Source organism: Gavialis gangeticus, unplaced genomic scaffold (assembly GCF_001723915.1).
Source record: "Gavialis gangeticus isolate Ggan-Ray unplaced genomic scaffold, GavGan_comp1, whole genome shotgun sequence".
Classification (NCBI taxonomy): domain Eukaryota; kingdom Metazoa; phylum Chordata; order Crocodylia; family Gavialidae; genus Gavialis; species Gavialis gangeticus.
Window position 1 is genome coordinate 11,165,601 of NW_017729001.1, and position 16,534 is coordinate 11,182,134.

Here is a 16,534-nt window from a genome sequence, read left to right on the forward strand (position 1 = left end):
ACAACCTGGCATTTAAAAACCAAAATCCCAATTCCCCTGCTGTTGCAGCAGATCTTCTGCGTACTCCATGGGCCTGTTCCAGTGTTCCCCTGAACCCTAGTTTGGTGTCCAAGGGAGATGCATGTCTATGGGTAGTGTCCTTTATTTCACTTGGGATCAGGCGGGGGTTGTAGAATATAGAAGGGGATGACTGGAGGAATTAACACATTAGTGGTGGCTGATGAGAAGATTAGCAACAGTTCCAGAGCAAAGTTTTAAAATGGTCCAGTAGGACTTTACCAAGAGAAAAAAAAATACCATCAGGCCTGTATTTGACCAGAATGCAGTCACCAGTGCCCTTTTCCAGAAGGCCACTATCCTGGAAATTTCCATTTTGTTTCTTGTTAGTCAACACTATCTTGAGAATGCAAGTTTCTCTCTCCTTTCTGCCACACAGTGTGCTAGAATAATTTATTTCCCAAGCACACCATTAATCTGCACTGCACTTCCTAGTCCTCTGCCTGTGAACTCTTGGTTTTGACTCTAAGTGGAACACCTGCATCTATTTCTCCCCAGTCACATGTCACCGAATAGATAATAAAAGTCACAAACAGAAGGAACAATTGACAAATTGGTTCTAGTAATAAGCAGGTGGCATAGTTCCCACACACGTGGCAAAGCTAATTTTGCCTGACTTAAAAAAAAAAAGTGTTAAATTCAACCTTAACTGGTCTCAGCACTTTAGTACTCTAAACCCACCCAACTGCTTCCACTTCAACTAAGAGACAGCACTATCTTTTCCTAACATGGGATGCTGAATTAGTTGCAGCATACGTCCCCACTCACCTTTCTCACCAGGCTACATTCTAGATCATAATGTTAAATAAAAGTGGACTTTACACAAGCAGCTCTCCAATAGCCATCTCTCTACAATCTTATATTGTGCCTGGTGTCATTTCCCTTACTCTGTGGTCCTCAGAAACATCTTTCTCAATTTCTCCCCTCCCCTCCCTATTAATTTAATTAAAATGTTTTGCTAACAGCCAACTATTCAATCCTCTGCAGTCTTTCTGCGCCTTGTGCAATCAAGCTTATCGTGATAAATAAAAATTTGCACAGTGTATTATTTCTGCTGGCTTATTCCCTAGGACTCCATTTGCACCAATCTATAAAATCAGTTCTCCCACTTTACCCCTTGTGCCCACACAGTTTCACCAGACTAGCTAGCCACAGTGGGAGATTGTCCAAAAATACTGTTATCCCTGTTCACAGTAGGTCAAGTCAACCTGATGCTCAGCCAACTAGTAACCAGTCCACACAGCGCTCCCACTATTACAAATGTTGATGGAGCTGTGGTGCTTAAGGAACAGTGGAAGAACAGCCTAAAACTCTCAGGCTAGAAAAGATAAAACCTGCTCACATTTCCAATGTTAGGCTCAAGACCAGCACTAGTTTACTGATGGCTATTGTCAGAATTATATTTTCTTCAAAGTACTTTTAGAAAGCTTGAGTCCCACATTCTCTCTGATTTTAGAACTCCATTGGTATCTTCCACTCCACAGGACTCCTTCACATTGGATCACAAACCATTAGACCCTGAGGTACAGGTTATCCAAAGCATCCGCTTAAAACAAATTCACCTAATCCTCTCCTTTATAATCCTGATTTAGAACAGATTTAAAACAATTCAGTACCTCAGCTATTTTAGAATAATCACTGATTTCACTTTATCCTCTAGTATTTTCACCTTTGTTGTACAGACCTTGTCTATGTTGATTTAGCCAGCAGAGCACCTTCCCTTAATTGCCTTCTCTTTTGCCTGTAAAACAACCCTCTGGGGCTCCTCTCCTATCCACTTAATTTCCAGATTTAGCAAGTGTTGCCAAAGAATGGTCCTATTCATGCATCTTCTCTTTTGTCACACATACCAGTGTGGCAAGTACAGTTCATGTCCCTTAGCGTTTGTCTTGTGACTGCAAGAGTTATGCAACACAGGCAAGTGAGCAAATGAGCATTAGAAGAGTGCTGCATGAGAAGGAATAGGTATGTTTCATTTTATCAACGCTGCTAGATGACAGCTCTAGCTTTAATAGATGACAGCCTCTTTATGCCAAAGCCTCCCACCTTGATGCTCAGCTGTAACAACAAAGCATTATTTACATTATTAAATGCAGACTCCATCAGGACTCCTGGGATTACTTTTACCGTCAGAACTTTGAAGAGTGCTTCATTAAATGCCACTGGCTGCTTCTGGTTCTTTGCATTCTTTCAGCAGCACTGTAATCTCTTATGCCTTCATTAGTTTGCTTCTTAGGATTGCTCAATTTTCCTTGACGTGGGTAGATTTTTGACACTGCCTACCCCCAGTGGTCTCCACTCACTAGATTTCTTCATTCTTCCCATTTTGCTTTCTCACACCTAATGTCCTTGGCAAATCCAAAGGGTACTTTCATGATATTTTTCTAGTTTCCTGGGAGATATTATTATCCGTTTACACATGAAAAACTGAGGCACAAAGCAGCCAAAGGATTTGCCTAGCATTAGAAAGCGAATCAATGCTAGAGTTGAGAGCAGAACGCAAGAGCTGTGGCACCCAAGCTTGTAGGCTAACCACAGGACAAGGCTTCTGCCATTCCAGAACGATGCATACCACCACAGTAACAGAGGAGGAAGATTTTCAAATAATTTATTAGGAATTTAAAACTGAAATCTGGAAAAAGGGTTACAGGTGTGGAGAGAACAAACTTCGGAGTGTAATAACTTACTGGCTTAAAAACACAGCTTTATTTCTTTTAAAAAAATGCCCACCCTGAAACCAGAGTGCCCCTGCTCCCAGGCAGTGGCAGCACTTGCCAGAGAGCAACTCGCAGCCCAGCAGCAGTGTGGCTGTGCTGTGTGTGTCTGGAGGGGCACAAGGAAGCAGTTCAGCGCATATACCAAGAGGGAGGAAAGCGCTGTCTGCAGACCCAAATTTGAAGTATATAGAATAAAAATAAACCCAATAAAATGCAGCTCTTCTTTAATTAGGAAATATTTAAAAAAACAGACATACAGACTCTTGTCTCAGTAACAAAAATTATTGCTTTGTGTTTTCAGTACTAAACCATTAAGTACCTCTTGCCTAAAGCAGAACTCTCCAAATGTATCGCCAGGTCAGGCAGGGCCCCACTGTTGGGACTCAGTACAAGCCACGAGGCAGTGGGGGTGGGAAGAAGGATGGAAGTGAAGGAAGGGAGGGACCCATTTGGGCTGCGTGGCCCTTCTCCCTTACTGGGGCTCAGTTTGGGGGATGAGAGGGAATGATTTTTAAAACTTAAGATGAAGCAGCATTATTTCCCTGGGAAAGTGTTGGGCTGCATCTTAATGAAAGGCTTAATCACCCCCCTAAACAAGGTCTTTGGTTCACTTAAATCCAGACCCAAACCTGCCCCTTAAATTCCTGCAGGAGCCTCCCCCGAGCACAGGCCTCTTGTTATTGAGAGCCTGGGCCACTTGGGGGGGAAGTCCCAACAGTCTGAAGAACGGACCATATCATCCAAGTACAGGACAGAGGACAAACTCCCACAGACTTCAGAACAGAGTAAAGCAAATGGGAAGCTGTGATTCTTTAATTCATGTGATCCCTGAGAAGCCCTTAACCCGCCCCAAATCACCACCCTAATGCTTTTCTCCCAAGCTAATCACACCCCAACCCACTGCCCTGCCCTTCAGAGAACGACCACCCCAATATCCCACCCCCGAGACAACACTCCTTCCGAACACCCTGACCCCTAGAAGAGGATCCTCTTCTCCCAGAAACCTTGACACAGGCGATAATATTTGGAGAGTCAATTCCTTTCAAAGTAACCAAGACAAGCAGTGGCGGTAAAGCCCTTTGCCTAAGCCAAACCAGATGCTGGCACTACAGGAGCCCAATGAGGGAGTCTGTACATCGAGCAATTGGAAGCAGCTTTAACCCGCTCAGCAAAACAGCCGATGGCTGGTAAGTGTCATTCCCCCCCCTTCATTTCATCAGAGGTCTTAAAATCTTACAGTAAAAGGTGTAGAAAAAAGAAAGGAGTCCTGTCAGGATTCTGCTGGAGAATATTGCTCACACTGAGGTGCCAAGTCCAGGAACCTGGAGCTGCTCCTTAGAGGCAGGCTGCAGCCTCAAGCCAGGTTCACCTCACAGTATTTACATATTATACAGGAGGAAAAAGAAAACCCCACGTAAAACTAACCCTAGGAAAACAAAACTTTCAGCCATAAGGATAGTGTTTTTCACTTAGCAAAATATACATTTGTTTTGTTCCGTAGCGATGTCCCACATTTCTGGATCCTTGGAGTTTCGCACGTTTCAAAGCCTCACATTTACAAAACAGAAACAATTAAAAACAGTTTCTTTTAAAAAAAAAGAAAAGAAATGTATCAGTTCCTCTCAGCCTTCGCTCTGCGTCTCTCTCTTCCCTTCCGAACTGCATTCACGTTACTTACTGTCCTTTAAAAACGCTGACAACAACAACAACAACAACAACAGAGTCGAAAATATTCAAAACAATTTCAAAGCGAAATAAAAATACTCCTCAATAAAAACTACCTAACACAATCACAAAGCCAATTCATAAAATGTGTCTACTAGCTCAGGAAAGAGCAAACAAAAGGAGGGGACCATCCCCAAACAATAAAGATAAAAAAATAAAATAAAAAAATAAAACTAACAGCTAATAAAATAAATAAAAGAAGAATCGGTGGGTTGGGGGCTTGGGGAGGGAGAAGCGTAAACCGTCGGTGGTTAGTAAGAAAGCGAGATGATCTCCTTGGGTTCAGTCCAGTGCGGTCTGGTCAATGGGAGAGATCAGGGCAGGTCAGCAGGAGCCTGGCAGCCGGCTGGCAGTGTGCAGTTTTACTCAACAAAAAGGAAACCTTGGTTCATCCCCCCAAGGCTCACCAGATCCTCCAGCCTGCTGTCCTCGGTTAGGTCACTGGGGAATCTGCAGGAGACCAGCAGGGGTTGGGTGGAGGGGGGACAGAAATAAACAACTAACAGCCTGTCATTTTTGTATCCTGTCTGATATGTCAGGGGGTGCCAAAAAGCTTTCCCCAGTACAGGGTTGTTTTGTCACCTTGGGAGAAGCATAATGGTTTCACCTCACTGGCATGGAAATGAGGCAGAACACAAAACACCCCAATTTACGATGTGAAGATGTGGACCAAAGAGACAAGTCCCACATACAGCGTTGGAGTCTGTCATCTGCACTAGAAGAGTGGCACTCCATCAGCACACTCAGATGGCAAAAGCAGAAGTTTCCAGGGAACAGAGGCAGGTTTTTGTTTTTTTAAACTAACACATTTCTGCCCCTTTTGAGGTGCGCCGATGCCATCCAACACTCCCTTTCACTTCCTTCAAAGGGAGAAAAGCGAAAGAGTGTACAAGATTGCCCCTGCCTCAGTTGAAGAAGCTCCAACCCTGAGATTCAGCGCGCTCTCAGCAGAAGTGGGACTTCTAGAGTACAAGAAGTCCCCTGCATACAGCTAGCTGAAGAAAAAAGATGGGAGGGACTTATCTCAGGGCTGCCAGCATGAGAGCTCATACCAGCCCATGATTTTGGTCATCTGCTCATTTTGCCTCTTTCCATCAACCTTCCCTATTTCTAACCATTTCCTGGGGCCCTATAATTTTCTCCTACTTTACTTTCTTCTAACCTCAAGCTTCCTAATCCCCATGCCAGTACTAAGTTACAGCCACTATTCCATGAGATGTAAGAGAACTGCATGAGAGAACTCCCAACAGTACTCTTCAACTGACAAGATGAGCAAAATCCATTTCCTTTCCCTTCCCACCCCAACTCAAATGTGATGCTTCTGCAAGACTTCCAGTCTGGTTCTGATTCCTGGTTCCAATCTGACAGGCTTGATGGCACAGAATCCAGCCACCAGACTGGCCTCTGAGCTCTCCTATTCAGCTGCATCCCCTGAAGTTTGGGCTAAAATCAACAGAGACCTCTCAGTGCAAGCCTAAACAAGGCAAGCAGAGGGACAACATCCTCTTCCCCAGGGGTTCACATGCACAGCAGACTATTCCAGAACTTCATGCCTCTTGCTCAAGTTCCCACTGTCCCCCTCACCCACTTGAAGATCTTACCTCCTGCTCCTTGGTCCCCAGCTTCAGTGGTACCCATTGGTAAAAGCTGTTGCAATCAAGGGACCCTGCAAAAAAATTCAAACCTCATAATTTAGCAAACAAAGCTAAAGGATGCAAGTCCCATACACTATTTCCCCATCCTTCTCTCCCCCTTTGAAGTGCTCCTCCTGAAGATACTCTCTACACCTTAACTATAAAACTAGAATCCTTCAGCCCATCAACCCACTGTAAGAGGACTCCTCAGCACATAGATTCATATGAAGTCATATAGCTTTTGTACCTTCTAAAGGTGTGCTATTCCCCACCCACAGATAATATCCAGTCACTAGACCTTCTCTTAACATTTCCTTAGAAAAGTCATATGGCCTTATTTGTCCTCCAGCTATTACCTCACACTCTATGGTTTGAACATGGGGAAATGTGCTGGTGGCTAATATTTGTTCTATTCCACCCTCACTGTCACTCTATCCACTCATCCATTGTCACTGAGGATCTATACACCTTCCATGCTGTACATGGTTCCACATTTCATTCTGAAGGTGGGGACGGTCACAGTCATCTGAGTTCTTCCTGCAGTGAGTTCAGCACAGCCCACCTGCTGAGAAAGCTCTTTAGCCCTCAAGGTAGCAGTTCCATTTGCCCAGTGGAACTTGTCTGTCTTGGTATGTCTCGATCAACAAGTGAGTGAGACCCTTGGAGACTTTGGGCCAGTTCTGTGGTGGGCTTTAGCGATTAGGACCCAGACTGGTGTTCAAAGGGGAAACAACGTGGAGAGCAGAGCTCCAGGATGATGCTCTCAATGGCCTGTACTCAAAATGCCTCATTCTACACAAAAGGGCCCTTTTTTAAGATCAGTGACTTCAGGCCAAGGAATAGTAAAAAACAGCAATGCCAAGCCAAGGGGTCACTGAAGTCCTAGTGGCTGCAATAGAATGTGATCTCCTGGCCAAGCAGCTGTAGGTGAGCCAGAGTTTTCTGCAACTGGCATTATTTAGGTTTTCCCCTCAGGTACCAACATCCCCAAGTGCTTCCAGAAGTGCACCTCCACCCTGAGAACCTGCTTTCTTCTCCAGTCTTCCTACCTGCTGTCCTCAACAGCTGGATACAGAACACTCACCCCTAGGCTGTGGCCAAAGCCAGTACTTGGGGCTGGACTGGCAGCACTGATGTAACTGCTGACCCCTGAATCCTGATTGGCTGCTCCATAAAGCTCTGCCATTGGCCCAGGACTGGTAGTGCCCAGAAACCCACCAGTACGGCTTGGAGTAGAGCCTACAGGAGGAAACAAAACTACACAGTAACAATCCCAAAGTACAGCCTTGCCCCACCCCTGCTTGTAACCCAGTGCAGACCTCCTCTAATAGGACATGTCACTGGGTAGGAAAGTGGCAGTTACCTGTCCCTCGCACTACAGCTGCTGCAGCTGCTGCCGCTGCCATTGGTCCATACGCAGTGAGGGGTATTGCTGAAAGAGAAGGAACAGGCATCTCATAGTGGCACTATGACTCTGAGGGAAGCTCCTGGGCAAGAACCTTCATTTCCCTCTAGGAAATACAGCAGCAAAAAAGGTGTATTAGCCTGACAGGTTACCCTTTACATCCAGAGTGATAAGGGGAAGAAGCACCCAGCCCTGCATTGAGAGGAATCCATTCATGCAGCAAAACCCCAGAATGCTTGAGCTTACAGATGCCACACAGAGGAAACTCATTCATCAGTGAAATGCAGCAACATCCAGGTGGACCCAGGAGCTCGGCACTGTTAATAATCACACTACACAGCAGCTTAGGAGAGGAAGTGGCAGAGAATCCCACAGCCAGCAGAACTGGAAAGGGGAAGTTTAGGACAACCCTGTATAATTACTTGATTGGTAACTGACTCCAACCTAAAGGCTGACACTCCAGCTCTCAGGATTTTGAATGGACACAAGCAAGGTTTTACATCTCATCCAAAAAAGGGGACCTTAGCATTCCCTAGCCACACTGGGACACAGAGCACCTGCCTCTAGCACCATTCTGGGGGATAATGGTTTCACCCTTGACAATCTCCTCTACCTCAGCTCCAGACATGCAATCCTCCCTTCTTTTCCAACATGCAAACTCAGACCAAGCTGTCAACAGAGTGTGAAGCATATTCTTGGCTGTGCAAGAATCAGAAAAAATCTTAACTTAATATATAACAAACTTAGTCCCCATTTCTACTACTGTGGGCATCCAGCCCTTAGGTCACAAAGCACGTAGTGTAGCCAGTATGTTTTTTTCTGCCCTTAAAATGACTGGGTCAGTGTTTCATGCCTGAATGTGAAATCCATTGCAATTTTGTTTAGAGCAGCATAAAAAGAGGTCAGAACAAATCAATTGAGTTAAAGGCCTGAAATCCAGACTAGCTCAGAAGGGAATATTTAGCAGCAGGTTCCGTCCTGTTTCATGCATATGTCATATTGGGGCTTATATTTGGGTTAGTTGCTTATTATAGGTACTTGGCCAACATAAGCACACCACTGCCATCAGATTGCTCCCAAAGATGCCATTCTGGTAAAGAAAGAGATGATCACACCAAACTGATCTCTCTGCCACATTGCTGCTGGAAGCCACTAACACATATCTGAATTAATAAATACAGCCATCACCAGGAAGGGCAGCCAGTTCTGCTCAGAGAGAATTCCATTCTCTCTTTAGAGGAAAAAATCCAAAATGCAAAGAGAAGAGCCATTTTTGCCCTGTAATTTATCCACTTAGGAACCAGATTTTTGCCTCGTCAGTGATGCACCCTCCTTTAGCTCCTTCACCTTAGGTACTCATCACCCTGCCTGTGTCAATTCCATTTGACAAATCCATGCGGAAGGCAGATAGTTTACATTTACACAGCCACCTCCAGTCAGAAGGATCCTTTAGGATTTTCAGCCTAGTACTGAATGTTCTCAGTTCCCATTGATGCCTAGGGACAGAGGGGATAGAGCATTTTGCAGGGGCACAGGAATCTCATCACTCACCACTGACATAAAGCTGCACAGAACCTGTTTACAGCACACAACAATGGGGTACAACAGGAAGCAAAGAATGTTGTTAAATTCAAAGGCAAGTTTGTGGGGGAGAATTTGAGGTATTTTAGATATGGACACTAACTATCCAAAATGGTATTTAGCCAGGACAGCAGGGGTTAACAGTACATTGGTATATAAAGGACCAGTCTCTCTCTCAAAGTAGGCAGGTCTAGTACCCTGCTGGAACACTGGTTCTGTATAACCTGAGAGGAAACAGTGCCATCTACTGACACTAGCACCCCCCTGTTTTTTCACTGGAGGTCACACATTCAAGGACAGACCCAGTCCACTTCTCAATTTGAAAACAAATAGGAAGGATGACAGATGGAGGCGGCACATCCAAGGCTTACACAGCTACTTCCTTGGCCCTGGGGACTAGCTTTATGAAAAAGAGACAAGACGTAATCTTCCTCATCTCCCTTGGGGTAATCTGTTTTGTTTGTGGGTGAAAAAAGGAAAGTGTTTTTATCAGCCTCTGCGTCCTCTGAAGTATAGCCTCTATTAGCAGTGTAGCGAGTCATGAAAAACCCTCTTTCCAGGCCTCTGCAAAATAAGTGCATCTAGAAAAGCTTCCACCAAACTCCCTGTATCCTCATTAGAGATAAATCCAAACCTTGAAGCAGGAGGTGGAGTCATGGCAATATTAGAGAGAAAGGATGTCGTGGAAGATGAGATGGTGCACAGGGAACATGACACTAGCCCATCAGCTACCTAGAGCTGCTTTTCTAAGATAGGTACTGAAAGTGCAACAGAACTGGGGAAACTGACCATGGAAGGAAGAGTCTAAGGAAGGAGCATCATTAAGAATACATGCTAGACAAAGTTAGAGGTCTGAGGAACTGGAGGGAAGAGATAGTTGTTATACTTTGATGAAATATTACAGTCAGAAGTAGTCCTTACAGAACTGTCCTCATGGCCAGTGCTACAATCCCATTCCCTACAGCTATGACCAAAGAGTTTGGCTGTGAGCTCCCTCCCACGCAATGTTCCTATAGCACTCCCTGCCTAGTAAACCTGGGATCAGAGTAGCTGTGAGCTGCATAATATCCACAACTCTCCTATCCGTCATAGCCCTACATGAGCTTCTGCCTACTGAAGCTGAGATCAGAGTAAGTGTAAACTCCCCAGACAGCAAGTGCCCCAGCATCCTTCACTGTAGTGATTCAGGCTGCAACATAAGGGAAATTATTAGAATATTTATGTTGCTGTCATCAGGTTTCTGTAACTGATACAGACAACCCCCTGGATTAGGAGCTAAAAGAGGGTCAGGAACAGCAGCAGCTATCTGGGAACTAAAATTCACTTGCCCTCATCATGTATAACCTGCATCTCTCCCCTCCCTGGAGGTGATATGCATGGTTCTGAACCCCTCTCCACCCCTCCCCCCCCGGCCCCTGCTTTTGATGTAGCTAATGTAGATGGAAGAGGAAATGAGGAAATTTTCCAGTCTCACTGCTCCAATCCATGAAGCAGCGACACCACTGGAATGACCCAAAGCCCCTTCTCCCCTTCCAGCTTTTGAATTTTAGGAAATCAGCGGGACTGACCTGTGAGCTCAGGGAGGACGGGGGCACTCGGGAGAGGGGTCCGCTCTACACGGAATTCTAAAAACGAAATGTAAGACAACTTAGGACCTTGTAAAATACCCCCAGGGGGGGTAACCAGCAGAGACAGCAGCATCAGGCCTTCCGGATACAGCCCCCCAAAAGCCAAACAGAGACCAAAGGAGTTGCTGCAGCATCCAGCCTTCACCTATTTTACTTCATTTAAAACTGGTGAAAGCTGTTGAGCTGACAGCCCTGGCAACTCCTAGCAGCTGCTTATCCCAGAGCAGGAATAGCCAGAGCAGGGGCAAGTGCAAACTCCCCTTCCACTGCCCCACTCCGCCAAAATACTTCACCTCTGCCCTGGAGGGACTATCATTAGGGCTGAAAGGGAAATTCAGTTTCTTATGCCCAGCGTTTCCAGGGTTGATCTGTGCCACTGAGTTGGTGGTGGTTTGGGGTCAAGGACAAGTGGATTCAGAAAGACTTCTATACAGCCATGAGGTGGCAACTGTTTTAGTCACAGCCAACCTGGGCTGGCTTCATACTAGTAGTCTTGAAGTGAAAGATGCCAGGCCACATTCCCAACTCTCTAACCTCAGGCCTTTCTACAAAAACCTTTGGGAACAGGGCTGGAGAGGGTAAGGGGACACTCAGAGTTGCCACTAGTCCTGAAAATAGCAGACTGCTCTTTTATTAGTGTGATGTGTATCATACTCTTCACTTGAGGTGGAAGGGAAAGGCACAAGAAAACTCAGAGCAGCTGCAGCATCAGATGCCAATCAGTGATGGTCAAGTCTACGCATCCAGGTGAGAAGTGAGCAGGTTTATTAATTTAAAAATATCCAATATACCATAGAAGGATCTGCTGAAGATTTGCAGCCGACTGTCCCCATAGGTGTTTTTTGGGACTGTAAAAGACCCAGGGGACTTATTCAGAATACAGCTCCCAGCATTGTGACTCTTACATTTAAAAGGCCTAAGGATTCCCTGGCCTGTTTACAGCTGGGTGGTGATGTCCTGCTTTCAGGAATGTGGTGACTCTGCTGGAGACAAGCAGACATACACACAGAGGCAGCAAGACAGCCAGAGCTGCAAAGGGCCCTTCTTCATAACAACAGACCTAAGGAGGGATCTAGCAGAGGGAGTTGCAGCAACCTTGGGGTTTTCCTGTTACTAGAGTACAGGGATAACGATCAGAAACTTGTACAGTTACAGCCTCCTTCCTATCTAGCTAGCAGGCTGGTCCCTCCCCTTCCCTACCTACTACCCCGCCCCCACTCACATCCCTCTCAAATTTAAGGGAAGACCAAACTGCAGCAAAGCTAAAACAGACAGTCTGGGTCATGGGACAAGCCAAGGACTTCCCATTGTGTGAAGGCAAATGGAAGGAATAGGAAAGGAGAGACTCTTACCAGGAAACTGATAAGTGTAGCCAGGTGCGATACCAGTGTAGCTTCGACTGGCGTAAGTGGCAGCTTGGAAACCTGGATAACCTGCCAGCAAAGAGGAGATTATTACAGTGAATACACACAAACCCACTGCTCCAGGCCTTTGCTCTGAACAATGTGCACAGTGCAAAAGGACTGATCAGCATCACAATTAGACCTGTCCATGTGCACATAAACACATGCAGAGCATATACACCACATTAATCCAAGGAAGAGTTTAATGGAATTTTGTTTAATTTTTATTACATTTTCTTTTCCTGGCACCAGAGATTTCCATGTCAGAAAGTCCAACAAAGGTGACCAGAAGCACAAGCTAAGGATATGAAAAGGATGTTAAGGGGTAGTGGGAAGCATCCAAATGATTGAATGGCACTGAGTCACTGGGCATCTACTTCAGCTATACTGCTATTGGCTAATGTTCTGAAGTAGATGCAGAAGGAACAGGTGGCTGGAAATAGGCAGGCAGAGCACTTGTTCTTGGCAGAGATAAGAATTACAATGCTTACCATTTTCTGAGAAGCCGCCATAGCAAACCACCTCCTTTAAACAGCCTCATGAGAAACCCAGAGGCTGACTCAGAGCTGCAAGTTTTATCTGAAATCTCCCATGACTAAAGTAAATGGATTTCCCACTGACTCACTGGAGTCTACTTGTTTAAAAAGCAGTGTGCCTAAATACAGACAGATACTACAATGGTATTATGGGGCTGCAGATTTAAGGGATCGGCACTAGACTCTTTCTTGCCCTGGCAAAACCTACAGTGACCCAGATCCAAATGAGAGGCTTTTTGCTGCTCCTATTAAATACACCTATAATACTGGTTGGATAGGTTATACAACTGCCAGTAATGAGGTTTGGGCAAGAACTGGCTCAACTCTCAGATCCCAGAAAGAATTGTGGGGCTGGAAGGTGGATGGGGGCAATTCCTTATCTTTTTTTTCTTATAACCTCAGAACATTTGCATGGAAGCCACTAACTAACACAAATCCCAGAATACCTCATTTCGCAATTCCATCTTCAGAGATGAGGTCTACTTTAAGCATGTGGTTTTGTTTGCAATGTGAAAGAACACTGGCTTTCACTAAAGCAAGGCTGCTAGCGCAGTATGAACTCCATTGGATTTAAAGGACATTTGGATGCCCCTTGAAAACTGGCAAAAATGTTTATTAGGATGATATGCAGAAAAAACACTCACTCTGCATACTGAAATGACCAGGCTCCCCCCCAGCTAATGGAACGTGGTTAGTACTGTGTTATGTGGGGTTCTTTAAGCAAACATTTAAACTTGCAAGAGTGTATATGCTGTTGGTTTACTACTACAAAAAACCCCCCAAAAAACCAGGAATGCAGTCATTTGTCAAAATTTCTCCCAATGTGCAACTGTATTTCCATCTTTTATAACTCCAGCCGCAGAACTGAGAGTAATGATGCATGTATAGCTCTCCCATGCTGCCACCAGAGGGCGATTTGTGATCACAAGAGGTCCCAGCCCTCCTCTTCCCAACTATAGTACCATAGGCCTTACAAAATGTGGTCTGATGTCATTGTTCTGATCTACCCTTGAACTGCTTCAGCCACATTCCCATCACACTGCATCAGTAACATGGGCCCAGAACAAAAATTGGTGCCCTTTTAGGAAAGCTCCTCCCACCAGGTGCTGCCTAGTGCTTAGCAGGAGCTACAGAGAAAAGGTCTTTCTTTCAGTGCTTACCCAGCATGCCAATCCCAAGCATGAAGGCATCCATCCCATAAGGCATCACTCTGGACCGCCCTCTCGCAGAGCCAGTGGGGGACATCACTTCCTTTGGCTGAGCTTTTTTACATTCCACCTGCCACAAGAAAGAAAGTGTCAGACCTCGGCCTTGACTCACACAGCACATTCCACCAGAGCACACACAGTACCATGGGCCAGCAGGAGTGCCTCACTGTACTGGAAGCATCCTACAAGTCACCACCCAGCCCTTCCCCCCATCCTTCAACCTCCAACACTCCCCTTGACCTAGACACTACCAGAAACCTTTCCATCTCTCTGCCACTCTGGTACAGAAGCCAGGTGCTGGAGCAGCTAGGAAGGATAGCTGGACATTGTACTCCTGGATTCTACTGTGGTTGCATCCTTGTGCAAGATTAACCTTGGAGCCTCAGATTCTTCATTCACTGAGTGAAGATAATACCCGCCTCATACAGCTGGGGACAGCTTTCATTAATGCACAATTTCATCATGCACTTGGATGCCCTACAGTTACAGCTCCCAGTCACAGACTGCTCTCCTCCTTCCTATGTGATTTGCTGCTGTGAGTTTTGGGGTCCCATTTACTTCCTAGCCTCAGATCCTCAGTGTCTTGTTCCTCTTCCCACACATGCTATACCCTTAACCCGCTTTGTACCCCTGCAACTCAAGATCTGGCATTGCCCTTGGTACTCACCATTTTGTTGTTGATCTCATGGAAATGGATCTCGCACACTTTCTCCACAATGTCTTCGCTCTCAAATGTGACAAATCCAAACCCTGAAGAAAAAAGGGGAGGGGGAAGGCTCCTCATGGCAACTTCACTGCCTTCTTCCTGGGGTTAGCACTTGTAGAGGAGGAGTGGGGCAGGGTTCTCAGTGGTGCTTCTCAAGAGCACTACAGCCATATCTTAGATGGCTCCACGATTCATAATGCAAAGGAGGGACCCAAACCAGGTCTTACCCAATATGGGTCATTTTGAACAGAGCTGATACCTCTCAATGGCACGTTCATTATTTCATAATTAAATGAGCTCAGTGGGTCTTAGTTCAGTTTTCAATAGTCAGGGGCCTTCACAACCCTTATAAAAAAGGTATTACTCTATATTTTTCATCTCCTAATGGACATTAAGGACTAATCCTTAAAGTCCTACACATGCCAGCAAGTAGCAGCATTAGTTTTACAGAAAGGCTAAGTGATTTCCTTAAGTGCACACAGGAAGTCAATGCATAATAAGGAATACAAATTCAGGATTCCCACCTCCGAGTCCTGTGCTCAGGCTGCATATCTCCCTCTAACCAACCCCACTGCTGACAATCTTGGGCTAAGGGACAAAGCATCAAAGGGCTCACAAAGTCCCAAAACCTCTCTCGCACCCAGAGGTGGCCCTTCCAGAGAAGAAGTGAGGCCTCAGCAAGGGACTCTGATTCAACCTGTGTTGTAGCTGTCCAACCTGTGGTTAGGTGGAGCTTCCAGTCTCCCAGTTGCCAGCTATGGCAATTCCACACTGCTAAAAATCACTTTAGTAAAAATACTTCTCAAGTCTTTTCTGGGTGGTATTGTAAGAGCCTCCTTCCGTGAGCTTCTCCCTCCCAACACCAAAGCATTTTTATCATGTCTGCACAACAGCTCCACAACCACAAACCCAAGAAAGGTGACCTGAAAGCACAATTGGGTGTCAGGGCTGAGTAAGAGTAAGAGGCAGTTACTTTGCCTCCTATGTCAGCTTCCCTGAGGCTCAGATTACTGAGGACAAGGTAAGACACACACAGACGACTGGAGCCACGTAGGTAACAGGGGAGGGAAGGAAGCCACCTCCTCTCACATATCTGCAACTCGGCATGTTTACAGCACAGGAAGTGGACTGGACAAAAGCTCTCTGTGCTGCGAGGGACTCTAGTAGAGGATGTGGAGGCTGAGGGATGGGGCGATGGGAGGCGAGATAGAGAGCAGCTGTGACCTGCCTGCCCTGCTCCTGGCAATGGGATACTGATTCTCCTAGCCCCCTTCCACCGCCTCCTCCAGCCCCACACATGCTCTGCTCCAGTCGTTGGGCAAGCCCTTGCCAGATTCCACCAGTCCCCAACCCCCTGCCCCCCGCAACCCCCAGCTGTGGGGCTGTTGCCCTCACCTCGGTGTCGGTTGGTCGTCTTGTCGAACATCAGCATAGCATCATCCACCTGCAAGAGGCACAAAGGAAGACAGGGCTCAGATCAGGTTCTTGCTGATGTTGCAAAGGGCCTGGCCAGTTACAACCACAAACTTACACAGAGCTCTTCCCTCGCCTGATCCAAGCTAGGGAGAATGGGACACCCACCTGCTGCCTAAGCAGAAACAGGGCACAAACCCCCAAACATTCACCCCTCCCTGGGAGGTCACTGAGCCCCAGGGTCTTGAACCCCAACTCCAATGCAAGAGAACCAAATTTTTTTCCTACACTTCAGGCAGGTGCTGCCAGCCTCAGTCAGTGAGCCCTTTCCCACCCAAATACTGGGCTGGGAGGACAGGATCCTACCCAGCTCTGCTCCTGGGGACACCACATGCTTTCCTCCCTGTTGAGCTGGTAAGCACCCCAGACTGTTTGCCTGTGGCTCCGATGAGGGGCAAAGAGCACCAAAGGCATTGTTCTGAAACCACGGTGGAGAATTAAAGGGGGGGGGGGGGGGGGGG

At 46.2% G+C, this 16,534-nt stretch overlaps 2 protein-coding genes across 2 annotated transcripts in view; both read right to left on the bottom strand.

The window, feature by feature from the left end:
- PLA2G1B (phospholipase A2 group IB) overlaps positions 1–2,564 on the bottom strand; it is an 11,648-nt gene extending 9,084 nt beyond the window's left edge. Inside the window, exon 1 of the mRNA XM_019506797.1 lies at positions 1,742–2,564. The gene's annotated coding sequence lies outside the window, so the exon portion shown is untranslated. The remainder of the gene's footprint in view (positions 1–1,741) is intronic.
- An 86-nt stretch (positions 2,565–2,650) lies between these two features.
- MSI1 (musashi RNA binding protein 1) overlaps positions 2,651–16,534 on the bottom strand; it is a 47,780-nt gene continuing 33,896 nt past the window's right edge. Inside the window, exons 6-14 of the mRNA XM_019506632.1 lie at positions 15,996–16,044; positions 14,562–14,644; positions 13,847–13,964; positions 12,100–12,180; positions 10,688–10,744; positions 7,497–7,565; positions 7,218–7,372; positions 6,101–6,165; positions 2,651–4,949 (exon numbers count right to left, since the gene is read on the bottom strand). Coding sequence (XP_019362177.1) covers positions 6,124–6,165; positions 7,218–7,372; positions 7,497–7,565; positions 10,688–10,744; positions 12,100–12,180; positions 13,847–13,964; positions 14,562–14,644; positions 15,996–16,044 — 654 coding nt within the window. The 3' untranslated portion in view covers positions 2,651–4,949; positions 6,101–6,123. The remainder of the gene's footprint in view (positions 4,950–6,100; positions 6,166–7,217; positions 7,373–7,496; positions 7,566–10,687; positions 10,745–12,099; positions 12,181–13,846; positions 13,965–14,561; positions 14,645–15,995; positions 16,045–16,534) is intronic.